This window comes from Crocuta crocuta, unplaced genomic scaffold (genome assembly GCF_008692635.1).
Source record: "Crocuta crocuta isolate KB4526 unplaced genomic scaffold, BGI_CrCroc_1.0 scaffold243, whole genome shotgun sequence".
NCBI classification, from domain to species: domain Eukaryota; kingdom Metazoa; phylum Chordata; class Mammalia; order Carnivora; family Hyaenidae; genus Crocuta; species Crocuta crocuta.
Window position 1 is genome coordinate 2462095 of NW_027529596.1, and position 13689 is coordinate 2475783.

The window sequence follows — 13689 nt, forward strand, 5'->3', positions numbered from 1 at the left end:
TCTCCTGGGACACGGGAAGTCACTCGCTGTGTCATCCCAGTGCCCGGCGGTGTCAGGCACAGACAATATGGTTTGCAGGATGAACCACCCCACACGGAGGTAGTTAGTGTCGAGTGAAGTCACCGGCTTACGGTCCTCAGGAGCTGGAGGGGATCAGGCTGGCACTGAGTTCAGGGCGCCTGTTGGTTTCTGGAACCTCCTTTCTGTAGGCTTCCCTTTCCCGGTCTCTGCCTCTCTGTCCCCCACCCCCACCCCGACCCCTTCTGGCCTCACCCACCCAGCACTTAACTCTGCTGCCACCTGCGGTCTCTCCGATCGCCCAGGTACTCGGAGCCGTGGCATTCTACCAGCAGCACACGGAACAAGCATGCTTAACACAAAGGGAATATTCCTGAGAAGTCTGGGCTGAAGGGCTGCAGAGCGAGGGGGTGCCCCTAGCCCAGGGGCAGGCAGATGCGGGCAAAGCCCGCCTGGGCCTGTTCGTATATGGCCTGCAAGCTACGAATGGGTTTTGTGTGGATAAAGCATCATTTACAAAGCGGAAGCCCACGAAGTCCAAAATACTACTTCTGTCCCTTTACAGAAAAAGTCTGCTGTCCCCTTATCTTACAGATGGGAGCACCGAGGGATCGCGGGATTTCCCTAAAATGGCAGGAGATGAGCCAACGTCACAGGGAGCTCGCAGGGGCTGGTGGGGAGAGCACTGGCCGTGGAGTCAGAAGACCTGGGTTCTAGTCCCACCGGGCTCGTGCTTAGTCTCCTCTCTGGGCCTCACCTTCGTAGCGGCCGTGACTCTAACCTTGCACTCTCCGTGCCGGTGACAGGCCCCGGAGGAGATACTTGGGCTGGATTGACCTTAAGCCAGTAGTTCTCACCACTAGCTATGAATTTCTCCGCCCGAGAACAAAGAAAGCAGAATGTGTGTGTTTCTGGGGTGGGAGGTGGCTGTCGCCAAGCCCCGCCTGATTCATGCCTTCTCTTTGGTCCTTCCCTGGACAGTCCCGCCCTCCAAACCAGACTGCGGCATCGAGGGGGAGACCGTGATTGGGAACAACATCCAGCTGACCTGCCAATCAGGGGAGGGCTCTCCTGCCCCCCAGTACAGCTGGAAGAGCTACGACATCCAGAACAAGGAGCGGCCCACCCCGCCAGGTAACAGGGAAGACAGGCGCCCCCCAGACACCCCAAAATGCAGGGGATTGGCTAGGGCTGCAGGGGGAGACCCTGGGCTGACCGGTGAGGCCCCCGGGAAGGCGGCCCCTTACCCCCACCCTGCAGTCCGCCTTAGATATCGTCCAGCATCTCTACATTAACCCATGATAATACCCATCGTATAGGTGGTCGTGGGAAATAGAAGTGAGTCACGTAAAGCCCCCAGTGGAAGCACATGTTATCTTTATTCCCCCCGCAACTCAATTCTCTTGAGTAAGCTGTCTGGATAGCCACTCCGTGCCACAGCCCTGAGCAGGATTTTAATTTTGACTGTGATCGTGTCCTAAAGTACACATCTGAGGCCCCACTGAACCCCAGCTTCCCACCCAGGGCCCCCGCTTATGGGTGTGCCCACCCACACGACCAGGTCCCCTGTATGGGTCCCACATTCTCAGAGAAGGAGGTGGCGGGTCCAGCTGTGGTTGGCTGGAGACCAGCTTTGCACCAGGCGGCTTGGTATTTCACCGTTGGTCAGGAAACAAACCGAAAAAAAGAAGAAGAAGGAGAAGAAAGAGGAGAAGAAGGAGGAGGAGGAGGAGGAGGAGGAAGAAGAGGAAGAGGAAGAAGAGGAAGAAGAGGAAGAAGAGGAAGAGGAAGAAGAAGAGGAAGAAGAAGAAGAAGAAGAAGAAGAAGAAGAAGAAGGAAGAAGAAGAAGAAGAAGAAGAAGAGCCGTATATAAATATATAAATACCTTACTGCCATTACCTTGGAGCCACACCTCGGTGGAATCTTTGGGCCCCGAACCCGCTTGGCACACCCAGGGTTTTCGGGAGATCAAAAAAGACAAGGTCTGAAAGGTGCCAGTTGGCTTAACTTGTGGAAGGTCCTTGGCTCGGTGTGGGTGACAAGGAAGGCATGGTCGAGGCCAGGGCAGCGCGGTGGGCGGGGCTAAGGAAGAGCCCCTGGGGCCCGGTGACCCCGCCGGGTGGTGTGCAGATTGAGGCTTTGGTCAAACCAGGATGAGCTTTGTCACTCTGTCCTGCACAGTCACATGGGGGCAAAATAAGACCTTCTTAAAAGTAAAACAAAACAAAACAAAACAAAACACCACTCAATCTAATGTAAATTAGAAGGTGTAATGTAGATTTCAACAAGCTTCCAGTTTGGTTTACGTATTTCTGGCTGGCAAATTTTTTTTTTTAGAGAGAGGAAGAGAGCACGTATGAGTCATGGTAGGGAGAGGGGCAGAGAGAGAGAGAGAGAGGAGAGGAGAATCTTAGGCAGGCTCCCTGCTCAGTGCAGAGCCTGACTCGGGGCTTGATGGATCCCACGACCCTGGGATCATGACCGGAGCCAAAATCAAGAGTCAGTCAGATGGTCAACCGACGGAACTACCCAGGCGCCCCGTGGTTGGCAAATTGTTATCGAGTGTCTGGAATTTCTGTTGGAAGCACTGGTGCTCTCCGTTGGGTCTGTGGCCCGGGGCCTCTGGCCTGCGGATGACCTGGTGACCCCAGCAGAGGTCGCCATGGGCAGTGGCTGTCTCCCCGCCTCCTAGCCACGCGTGCATGGAGACCCAGAGCTGGAGGTGGCGCGGTGGCGAACGCTGTGCTAGTGTTATGCCCAGCGGTGACGTAAACCAGGCGATGCCGAAGGGGATCGAAGCAGGCTTCTAAGAGGGGGCATCTGAGCTGCCACAGAGCCTGGTGGCCAGGAGCATGGTGTGGGTTTGAATCCCGGCTCTGCCACTTGCTAACTATGTGACCATGGCAATTGACTTAGTCTCTCTTAGTTTCTTCGTCTGTAAAGTGGGCACAAAACTAGTACTTATTTGTACAGCCCCCGCACAGATTAAATACAAGTACACGTAGGACGCCTCGGGCGGCTCAGTCAGTTAAGTGTCCGACTCTTGGTTTCGGCTCAGGTCACGATCTCATGGTTTCATGAGTTTGAGCCCCGCACTGTCAGCGCAGAGCCTGTTTGGGATTCTCTCTCTCCCCCTCTCTCTCTGCCCTCCCCCCCTTAACGCTGTCTCTGTCTCTCTCAAAATAAATAAATAAACTTTAAAAAAAAATTTTTAACTACATGTATGGGGACCTGGGTGTTCGGTTGAGCGTCCAACTCCGGCTCAGGTCATGTTCTCAGAGTTCGTGGGTTCAAGCCCCGCGTCAGGCTCTGTGCTGACAGCTCAGAGCCTGGAGCTGCTTGGGATTCTGTGTCTCCCTCTCTCTCTGCCCCTCCCCTGCTCACATTCTGTCTCTGTCTCTCTCAAAAATAAATAAACATTAACAAAATTTTTAAACAGTACACATAAGGCATGGAGGCCAGTGCCTGGCTGGTGGTGAGCACTCCCCAGTGCCAGGTGGTACTCGCTGTGTGTCACGGGAGCTAGAGGCTGAGGGAGGACTCTGTCCCGGGGATCTGAGTGTCGGGTGCGGCCGGGGTGGGGCATGTGCTGCAGAAGGAGGGAGGTAGCAGCGTGAGAGGAGCGGCAGTGGGAGATCCCGGGCGGGGAGGCTGGCCTCTCCCCTGCAGGCCCCGGGCTCCCTCCGAGGGCCTCACGGAGCAGACCCCCTTACAGCTCTCCTGCCTCCATCAGAAAGACCCCCGGCTGCGAGAAGCCAAAACCCAGTCTTCCAGGGATGGAAGGGGAGGAACCCGACCAGGGCATGACAGGGGGTGGAAGGGAGACGCACACACTGCCTTTGGAAACGCTTTGTCCCGCTTCAATTTAAGATTTGCTGGGAGTCAGAATCCAGTTCTGGGAGTGCCAGCCGGGGGAGCGGGCAGTGCTAAAAACCGCACAAGCTTNCCTGCCGCACCGAGCGCTCGGGTCTATGCCATCTTCTCCGGTGAGCGCAGGCCTCGTTCTGACGTTTAACACACGTGAGTCCGCGGTGGACACAGGGTCCCTCCGCCCTCCTGCGTCTGAAGACAGAAGAGGGGCTTCCTCACTTAGAAGTGGGTGGAGGAGGCCGCGGGAAGCAGGAGTGTCAGTCCTGACCCGACACTTTGTAGCTGGAAGTCACTCACAGCCTCTCTGACCCTCAGTCTCCTCATCTGAAAAACCAGGACGATCCCGATACCACCTTCCCCGAGGGTTGAGAAGAGGGTGAGAGGAGACCCGTGTGGGATGTTCTGAGCATCCTTCTAAATCCCACCCCACTCAGCTGAGCTTCATGTACAGATGGAGTAGGGGCTGGGGTCTCAGCGAAGGAGGGCGGGGGGTTGGGGGTAGAGCACTTTAGGGGAGGAGGTTCTTGAAAGGTTGAAGGGTGGGCGGGGGCCCTGCAGCTAGGGAGGATCTTGAGGGCCCTGGATGAGGGGTGGCTGCCCGAGCTTGTGGAGAAGGATCGAGTTTGGAGGGCACGCGTGGAGAGCGGCTGGGGACGGGAAAGCCAAATCTGACCAATAAGACACCAGTGCCCCCGAGACCAGGATCCTGTGGGAAGTTTCTCCAGGAGCCCAGGGGACTGGGAGGCTAAGTGTCCTTGCGTTCCCCTTCTCCACCACAAGGGGTCGCCACCGCAGCGGAAACATTAGCTTTAGCCGAGTTTTCAGGAATAGTATTAGGTCCTTTCTAAAGAGTTTGAAAAGGGACTTGGGGGCCCCACCTCAGAATAAGAGCCGATCTTGTGGATGTACATGGGTTAATCCCAGAGCAGTTTCCAATGGCCACGTTGCCTTTGAGGAGCAAGGCCCGGAGCCCAAAGCTGGCCTCTGGTAACGGGAAGGCCCTAGGAGACCCTCTGAGGTCTTCTGTCCTGATCTGCCTGCAGCGCGCTGTGTACACCTTACACACAGGCTGAGTCTCTCACTCTGAGTAGGGGATCCTGATAAGGGCTATAGACCCCTAAGTATTCCCAGCGTCACAGAGCATTTCCCATCCTTCAAGATGCCTCTTAAAAAAATATACCCAGTTAGTTTAGAAAATAAGAACTTTAATACCATAAGTCCCATTTGATTTTAGCTTTTATCTTTTAAACATAATTTATTGTTAAGTTGGCTTACGTACAACACCAGGGCTCATCCCAACAAGCGCCCTCCTCTATGCCCATCACCCATGTCCCCTCTCCCCCCTCCCTGTCCATCCTCAATTTGTTCTCTGTATTTGTCTCTTGTGGTTTGCCTCCCTCCCTCTCTGTTTGTAACTATTTTTTCCCCTTCCCCTCCCCCATGGGCCTCTGTTCAGTTTCTCCTGAAACACAATATGAATGAAAACACATGGTATCTGTCCTTCTCTGTCTGACTTATTTCGCTCAGCATAACACCTTCCAGTTCCATCCACGTTGCTGCAAATGGCACGAGTTCATCCTTTCTCATTTCCAAGTAGTATTCCATGTGTCTAAACCACATCTTCTTGATCCGTTCATCAGCCGCTGGCCATTTAGGCTTTTCCCATGGTTTGGCTGTTGTTGAAAGTGCTGCTATACACATTGGGGTCCATGTGCCCCGTGCATCAGCACCCCTCTATCCCTTACATAGCCCCCAGTTTAAGGACACAGAGTGCTCAGTAGCATCTTAGAAGCTCTAAGAGTTCTGTTCTTAAAAAACTTATTTAACCCTCTCTTGATTTCTAAAATTGCTTCGATCATGGACCCCTTTTTTAGCACCGTATGTTAATGTCACGTGTAAGCCAAATTCCAGAAAACACTCAGAGGTATATGAAACTATAGGATAGAAGAGGTAGCATTTTATAGAGAGTGAGCATCCAGAAATAGTGCTGGGGGGTTCAAGGGAAGACTCTAAAGAAAGCGCATGGGAGAAGATTGGAAGAAAATAACCCAAATCACCAGCTGTTATTTCTAGCTGGTGAGAGTCTAGATGATTTTATTTTATTCTCTGTTCTTTATATCGGCTTTTCCCGCCCTTTCAGATGAGGTTAGCCCCCCTTACTATAAACCCACGTCGAATTTCCACTTTCACCCGGGTTTCTGTCTGTCATTCTTCATGCCAGGAGGACACGGACCCTCTTCATCTTGTTGGGAGAGGATGCTATCAGCATCTAAAGATTTTCTGGACTGGATTGAATGGAAATAATAGCTTAATGTCATGTACAAATTCTCATAGTGAACACACATTGCTTTTAGAATGTATATATATTTTTAGTCATTTTTTTAAAATGTTTTTTTATTTATTTCTAGGAGAGAGAGAGAGAGCGTGAGCAGGGGAGGGTCAGAGAGAGAGGGAGTCACAGACTCTGAAACAGGCTCCAGGCTCTGAGCTGGCAGTCAGCACAGAGCCCGACGCGGGGCTCAAACCCACGAACCGCGAGATCATGACCTAAGCGAAAGTCGGACGCTTAACCGACTAAGCCACCCAGGCGCCCCTAGAATGTATATATATTTTTAAAGAAAATTGTCAATCATTCCAGGGAGTTCTAGACCTAGAACAGGATTTTTGTTACATGTTGTCGTTTCTTAATTTTGCTACCGTGGGCAAGCACCTTAACTTCTCTGACCCCCCAGTTACCTCTGTGACGTTGGAGATTGAAATATTTGTTCTGCCTTCTATACACGATTGGTGAGAATATCATAGGAAATCATATTTGAGGAAGTGTGCCAAGTAGCACATGCAGACAAGGGAAATCCACACCAAGATACAATCGTGCAGGGGTGTGGGGGCAGGGCAGGGGTGGGGCTGGACACCAGGTAGTGGACTGGCTGGACATGGGGACCGGATCTGTGACCCTGCGAGGAGACTAAGGAGGCTGGACTTGCTATTGTTTTTAAGTTTTAATTTTAATTCCAGTTAACATCCAACATTATATTAGTTTCAGGTGTAAAATATACTGATTCACCAATTCCATACAGCACCCAATGCTCATCACCACAAGTGCATGTCTTAATCCCCATCACCCATTTCACCCACCTCACACCCTCTTCCGTTCTGTTCACCCTCAATTTGTTCTCTACTAATGATAGTGTGTTCCTTGATGTGTCTCTGTCTCTTTTCCCTTTGCTCATTTGTTTTGTTTCTTGAAGTTCACATATGTGGAAAACAGGATGGAGTTTCCTCAGAAAGTTATTCACCCAGAGAATAAAAAAACACGAATTCAAAAAGATACAGGCACCCCTACGTTTATAGCAGCATTATTTACAGTAGCCAAGATATTGAAGCTGCCCAAGTGTCTATTGATTGTTGAATGGAAAAGAAGGCGTGTATATATATAAAACGGAATATCATTCAGCCATAAAAAGAAGGAGATCTGCCGTCTGCAATGACATGGATGTAGCTACAGAGGATTATGCTAAGTGAAATAAGTCCGAGAAAGCCTGGACTTGGTATTGGAGATTATGGGCCGCCTGGGAAATGCCTGAGCAGTGCAGTGACTGGATCCTCCTTACCATGTCAGACATCTCCTCTGCATGAAATCGAACCACCTGGTGGCAGCAGAATCTTTTGAGGCTAACTCTGCAGCAAATTAGTGGAAAAGGTCTCCACCTCTCCACTCTGAATAGCGGTTATGATGAAGCATTTGTGAGGACAGGAAATATGTCTAAGCCTACAGCTCTCCCTTCCAAGGTGAAGAAATCCACAGGATCACAGATTTAGCAGGACGGTTTCTCATGAGGACAATTGGACCATTTCTTAAAGACTTCTTCCACGAGTCCAAGCTAAAGGATCCCGTTTCTGAAGATCCTCAAAGTGGTTATAACCACATTTTCTACTTATAAAGCATTTTCATGTACTGCATAATATGTTTTATGTTTCCCGAGCACTGACTGTACACCAGACATTCTGTTGTGGGCCTGTATGGATTAGTACCTCATTTTATGCTCACAATTTCCACATCTGCTGGGGATTATGATTATTTCCATTTTTAAGTAAAGAAGCTAAGGTTCAGTGCAGCTAAATTCCTGGGCCAAAGTCACAAAATTAATCCGTGGCGGCACCAGGCTACAAACCCAAGGGGTTTGAATTCTAAGCACTCAGAGTTGTGCGTTCCTGCCTGCAGTTGTTCTAGAAGGCCCAGAGGTGGATATTTTCTCCGTTTTCTGGAGGAGGCTCAGACAAGTTCAGTGGCAGTGCGCGTGTCCACCTAGGAGCTCCGGCTTCCGGATTGCCAGCTGCTTCCAGACTGTGGCGCCCAGTCCCCTCACCCTGACTGTTCTTCCTTCCCAGTCACAGGCCAGACTCTCTCTCTGAAGAACATCTCCACAGATATGTCAGGCTATTACACCTGCACCTCCAGCAACGAGGTGGGGACGGAGTCCTGTAACATCACCTTGGCTGTCAGACCTCGTAAGAACGGTTGGGGTGTGGAGGGAGGGAAAGGGTAGGGGGAGTGGACGGAGGCCAGAAGATCACTGGCTTGGGGTCCAAAGAGGCAGCAGAGAGAAAGCCTGTGGAGGTGAATCAGGGGAGCCTCTTTAGGGTCACCGGCTGGCAGGGTAGTTGGGGTGGCGTCGGACATCTAGATGCTCCTGCCCCAGGCCCCCTTGCCTAGAGGCCAGTCCTGTTCCCTTGGTTCTTTGGAAGAAGAGCCTCGGACTGACTTCTGGAGACCTGCTCAGTCCCACCTGCCCTTAGGGCTGCTCGGGGGCTGCGGGGAGGTGCCCGGAGTCAGCGGCCGCAGAGTCTGGACCTCATCCCGGTCACCCTGACCAGCTCAAGGACAAGCCGGAGAGGACCCGGCATGGCCGACAGCTGAGGGCTTCTTAGGAGCCTGGGCAGCCCAGGGAGTGTTGAGACCCACATCCGTTGGCCTGTGTATCTGCGTACACGTCCATCCCGAAGGGTCCCCAGCCCCACCCGGGGACCCTCCCGCCAGGCCGTGCCTCGCGGAGTGGGCTAGAAGCTGGCTGCCCTGGGCTGGGAGGGGCCTGGGCCTTTGGGGGGGGGGGCCCTCCGTGGTCCGGTTCGTCCTCGCCAGCCTGCTGCCGCCCGGAGCCCGCGCTTCTGCGGCCCCGGAGGTGCACCTGGCCGCTCTGTGTCCCGCAGCCTCCATGAACGTGGCCTTGTACGCGGGCATCGCGGGGGGCCTGGCCGCGGCCATCGTCCTCCTCGGCGTCGCCATCTACTGCTGCTGCTGCCGGGGCGAGGCCGGGGACACGAAGCCGTGAGTGTGTGGGGACAGCCCGATGGCGAGGCTCTGATTGGGGGGGGGTCACGGCCCCGGGGGGCTCTTCTGGCCACGCCGCCCCGACCTGACTCGATCCCGCGGCCCCGGCTCCCTGCGGCCTGTCCTGGTCCAGTTGCAGCCGGCCATCCCCGAGCGCGTGAATCCGTGCCCCCCGCCCGCCCCCAGCCCGGGGTCCCTTTGCGTCTGGTGGGGGGGTGGCAGGGCCCGGGGCTGCTCTTCCCAGCGAGCTCGAGGCCCGACCCCGCCCCTCGTGCCCACAGGGACCGGGTGGCCTACGTGAAGCCTCCAGAGCAGACGGGGAGGGAGGAGGAGGATGGCGACCGGATAGAAGACCGGATAGAAGACCGGAGGAGCTACGGGCGGGAGTCCCCGGGCCTCGCCGACCGCTGAGGGCGCACACGCGGCCGGGGTCCGGGAGGACTGCTCGGTCCTCTGCCCCCGCCCCCCTCCTCACCCCGCCTCCGTCCCGCCACCGATGCGCCGCCCCTTCCCCTACCCTCTCCGGGGGGACCTGGCCAAGGGGTCTCCCTGGGGACTGACCCTGCTCACCCAGGAAGCCACCTCCCTACCTGGCTCGGGCCGGGCCCTCACCCTGGGCCCCTCCTTCCTCTGGAGCTGGTGGTGGCTCCCAGCACCCAGCCCGGCCGAGCTCCTGCGATGGGCCCAGCAGGTGCACCCAGGGGTGGCGGGTGGGGGGCGGGGCCTGCATGCTGCGTGTTTGTTGAATAAAAGACAGAGTAATGAGTCCGTGAAGGACTCCCTGTTCTTCATCCAACCTAAGTGAAAACTCCTGCTTGGGGACCCACTTTGGCCTCCAGCCCCCTCCCACCCGATTTCCGGCGCTTTCCAGAAGCTCAGCACCCACTGCCCGCTTCCTCCGGGGCTCCTGGATTCCTCTCTCCAGCTGGGGTGCGGGCGGCTTCCCTCTCTGTGCCCCCAGCAGGCCCGTGTCAAATCCCAGGGGCTCCTGTGGCTCAAGCCTGACCCTCCTGCACGTGGGGACGGTCTGGTCACCTCCTCCCCACGCTCATCGTGGGCCCCGCGGCAGCCGTCTGGGCGTTACACTAACGCCCTACACTAACATTACAATAACTCCCTAATGTCTGGGCTCCCCCACCGCGCGGGCAGGGGCTCCTCCGGCTGAAGTCGGGCACCTGCTTTGTGAGGCTGACTCTCCCCTCCCTGGTCTCTGTGATGTTGGTGCACCCACGACTCCCACCCAAGCCCTCTTGCTAGTTTGGGGCAGGAAGTGCGCACTGATTTAACACACACGTGTGCACACGGGAGCTTGTTTGCAGCTGGTCCCACATTCTCACGTCCCGGGGACTCCGTCCAGGTCAGCATAGCCGGGCTGCCCACCCGCGTCCTGACACCCAGCCCTGGCCCTGCCTGGCTCTGGCTCCGCTCCCGGGGGGACGGTCGTCCTGCCCCGACTCCTCTGCCGGCAGGGAGCTCACCACGTGTCCCGGCTTAGGGCTCGTGGCCCCGTGGCCAGTCTGACCCAAAGGCAGCTCCTACTAAGTAAACATCGTTGTCTTTTCTGGGTGATCAGAAAGCCAATTCTGTAAATCTGTTGGCTATTTGCGATTAAAAATATATATTTATCTTTTATATTTTTTGTTAAGTTCTTTGGTTTGTTCAAAATGCTATCAGTAATAGTAAACTTTTTAGGGGAAATTCTGATTTCTATTTTGACGTGGGGCGTGTTCACACCAAGGTGAATCTTGTGTCTCATGAGTTTGTGTCTCCTTTCTGTACCCCTCATCGGCTTCCTAGGAGAGGCAAGGCCACGTGGTGTGGTGAGAATAGAGGGTCAGATCCTGTGGGTCCCATTGCCCATGGCCATAGTAGGGCCAGGCTGTCTCTGGTGGTTGCTAGGGACAGGACAGAATCCTACCTGGTAGCGGAGAGACATGCCAGGTAAAGTGCTGGACAGACCATGGCGGGCCTGGCAGTCAGTCCCCAGGCTTCGGGGAAGATGGTGGAGATGGTTAAGCCCGACATGGCGCCCCTCCTGAGAGAGAGGAGGGAGCAGTCCTCCCATTCGAGCTGTCAGAGGGAACAGGTGGCTCTCCCTCCTCAAAGCCGCGTGGTCCACAGTTCGTTCTCGCCTTTGACAATGTCTCCCCTGCTACACGTTCAAAGTTCTCTCTACCATGTCCCTTCCCGTGGCACCCCGTGCTCCCTCCTGTCCCCGCACCTGTTACCATGGTCGGCTTCTACCGATTTATGAGGACACGAACTGAATCTCATTGAGGGCCTGGCACAGGCTGACACTTGATAAATGTCTGCTGAATAAATAATGTTTGGTATCGGTGTATCTTGCCCAGGGTCACATCCTGGTCTTCTAGATACACGGAGGTGCCTTCCCGCCCTCAGGGTGCAAGGCTCCACCAGCGTGTTGTTGAGGTAGCTGTGGAAGGGCCGGTGGCCGCCTCCTCTAGTTTGGGCTGGCTGGTCTCTCTGCCTCTGGAAAGGCTCTGAAGGTTCATGTGCCTTAGCTCCAGGCTCGAGTACGAGAATAGGGGAAATCAGGGCCCATTGCATTAATTCAATGACCTTAGGTCAGGACCTAAGGCATTAATTCAATAACAAATATTTCGTGAGTGCGTATTACCAAGCACTGTGCTGGATGCAGGGTGTATAAAGATCACTACGGCACTCTTACTCCGGAGGAGGTGAAGTCTAATGGAAGTAACAGACAGGAACATAATTACAGGAGACGGAGAAGACGCCGTAGGAACACAGTGGGGACCCTCAGGGAGTTCAAGAAAGCTCCAAAGAGGAAGTGACGTTTGAGCTGCATCTTGACGGAAAATGAGTGGTTTTATCAGTGGAAGAGGGGTGGTGACCCATCCGTACTCCAGTGTGGGGTCTTTTACTTGAATCTCAAATCACATTATCAGCCAGCAAGGCTACAGTCTCCTGAGCTCATTTCAGTCCAGAAACTCAATGGGAATTAGATGGTTGCAGGTTTTCTTCTGGTCAGAACCAGTCTCCTCAGGCAGTCAGGCATTCCCTTCCCAATTTGTGGTTTCCGCTGACAGCTCACAGACTTATGGTGCTTGAGAAGAGAGACAAAGGCCACCAATGACTGAGGGAAGATTGTGTGCTGGGCATATGAGACAGTTGTTCATACAATCCTTATTTATAGTTTCAAATACGAAGACACATGGTAAGATGAGGCATGCATATTATCACCCAAGGGAGGACTCCGGCTGCCCAGAGAGGTTCCTTCAAATCAATACGAACCTTGGTAAATCAGCCACTCTTCAGGGTCTTGTTCTTAAGTTGCTTTTGTGCTTTCAAAGGCAGAGTGACATTACCCGACCTCACAGAGCTTGATGTACAATACTAATAGCAAACACTCGGGTAGCCCTGGCTCTGAGCCAGCCACGGTTCCAAACCCTTTCCACATAGCTCTCCTAAGCCTCGCAGCAACTTGGAGAGTTGGACGCTATAATTATTCCCGTGTTACAGTTGAGGAAGCTGAAGCACAGTGAGTTTTAGCAATCTGAATAAACACAGAACGCCACTTTGCCATTTTGCGGCTGTTAGGCAGACCAGGCTTTCTGTCTACCTACCCCAGGCATTCTCACCCCCCGAGTGCCATGCTCTCGGATGCTTATTGAACACGGAATTAGAACAAGGGAAGCAAGTTATGTTCAGAGAGCCTGTGTGTCACCAGGCATCATGGTATCTGGGGGGATGGTGGACGATTCGCCATCCCCGGAGGGGGCCCTGGTTCAGGACCCTGAGCGTCGGCAGGGGGTGTCCCTAGTCCGTACTGGAAAGTGCTGTCCAGTGGGAAGGACCTCCTCAGGGACACTCAGCTATTGGCTCTTGAGTTTGTTCATGGAGATTGGCTCTCTTCTGGCCAATTTCCAGAAAGTCCTTTCTACCCTTTCCATCACAGATGAGGAAGCCGAGGCCCAGGGAGACAACGTCATCCGAGTTAACATAGGTAGTAGGATTAGACTCAGTTCTGTCCGATTCTACAGACCGTGTTCTTTCTACTTGACGGCATTTCCTCGTGACCCCATGCATATGTACAGTACGACGGCATGGGGGAAAGGCATGGATGAAAAAAGACTTACAGGGTTTTGTTTGTTTTAAATGTGCATGTGGGAATTGTTATCTACTATAATATAGGCATTTCAGACATAACACTATATATGTGCATTTCCAAAAACCCTTGCATTCTGCAAAATCACACACTAAAAATAATAGGGCTTACAAGAAAATTAGGGTAAGGGGCAGACCACAGAAAACCAGTGGAATTTTATAACTGAATCACTTTTAAAACAACATTTCCAGCAAAAATACAGTGGGGCTAAATCTGTGCGGTTAACGGCAAGTATCTCATCAAACTTTGACCCTCAAACACTTTTGATGTTCGTTTCTATAGCAACTGACTTATCAAAATTTTAAAAAAAAAAGATGAAGACAGG

General features: G+C 53.5%; 1 protein-coding gene across 1 annotated transcript in view; it reads left to right on the forward strand.

The window, feature by feature from the left end:
* The window catches only part of GPA33 (glycoprotein A33), a 21949-nt gene extending 12321 nt beyond the window's left edge, over positions 1 to 9628 (forward strand). Inside the window, exons 5-8 of the mRNA XM_077761765.1 lie at positions 1000 to 1152; positions 8278 to 8397; positions 9097 to 9214; positions 9499 to 9628. Coding sequence (XP_077617891.1) covers positions 1000 to 1152; positions 8278 to 8397; positions 9097 to 9214; positions 9499 to 9628 — 521 coding nt within the window. The remainder of the gene's footprint in view (positions 1 to 999; positions 1153 to 8277; positions 8398 to 9096; positions 9215 to 9498) is intronic.
* The last annotated feature ends 4061 nt before the right edge of the window (positions 9629 to 13689 follow it).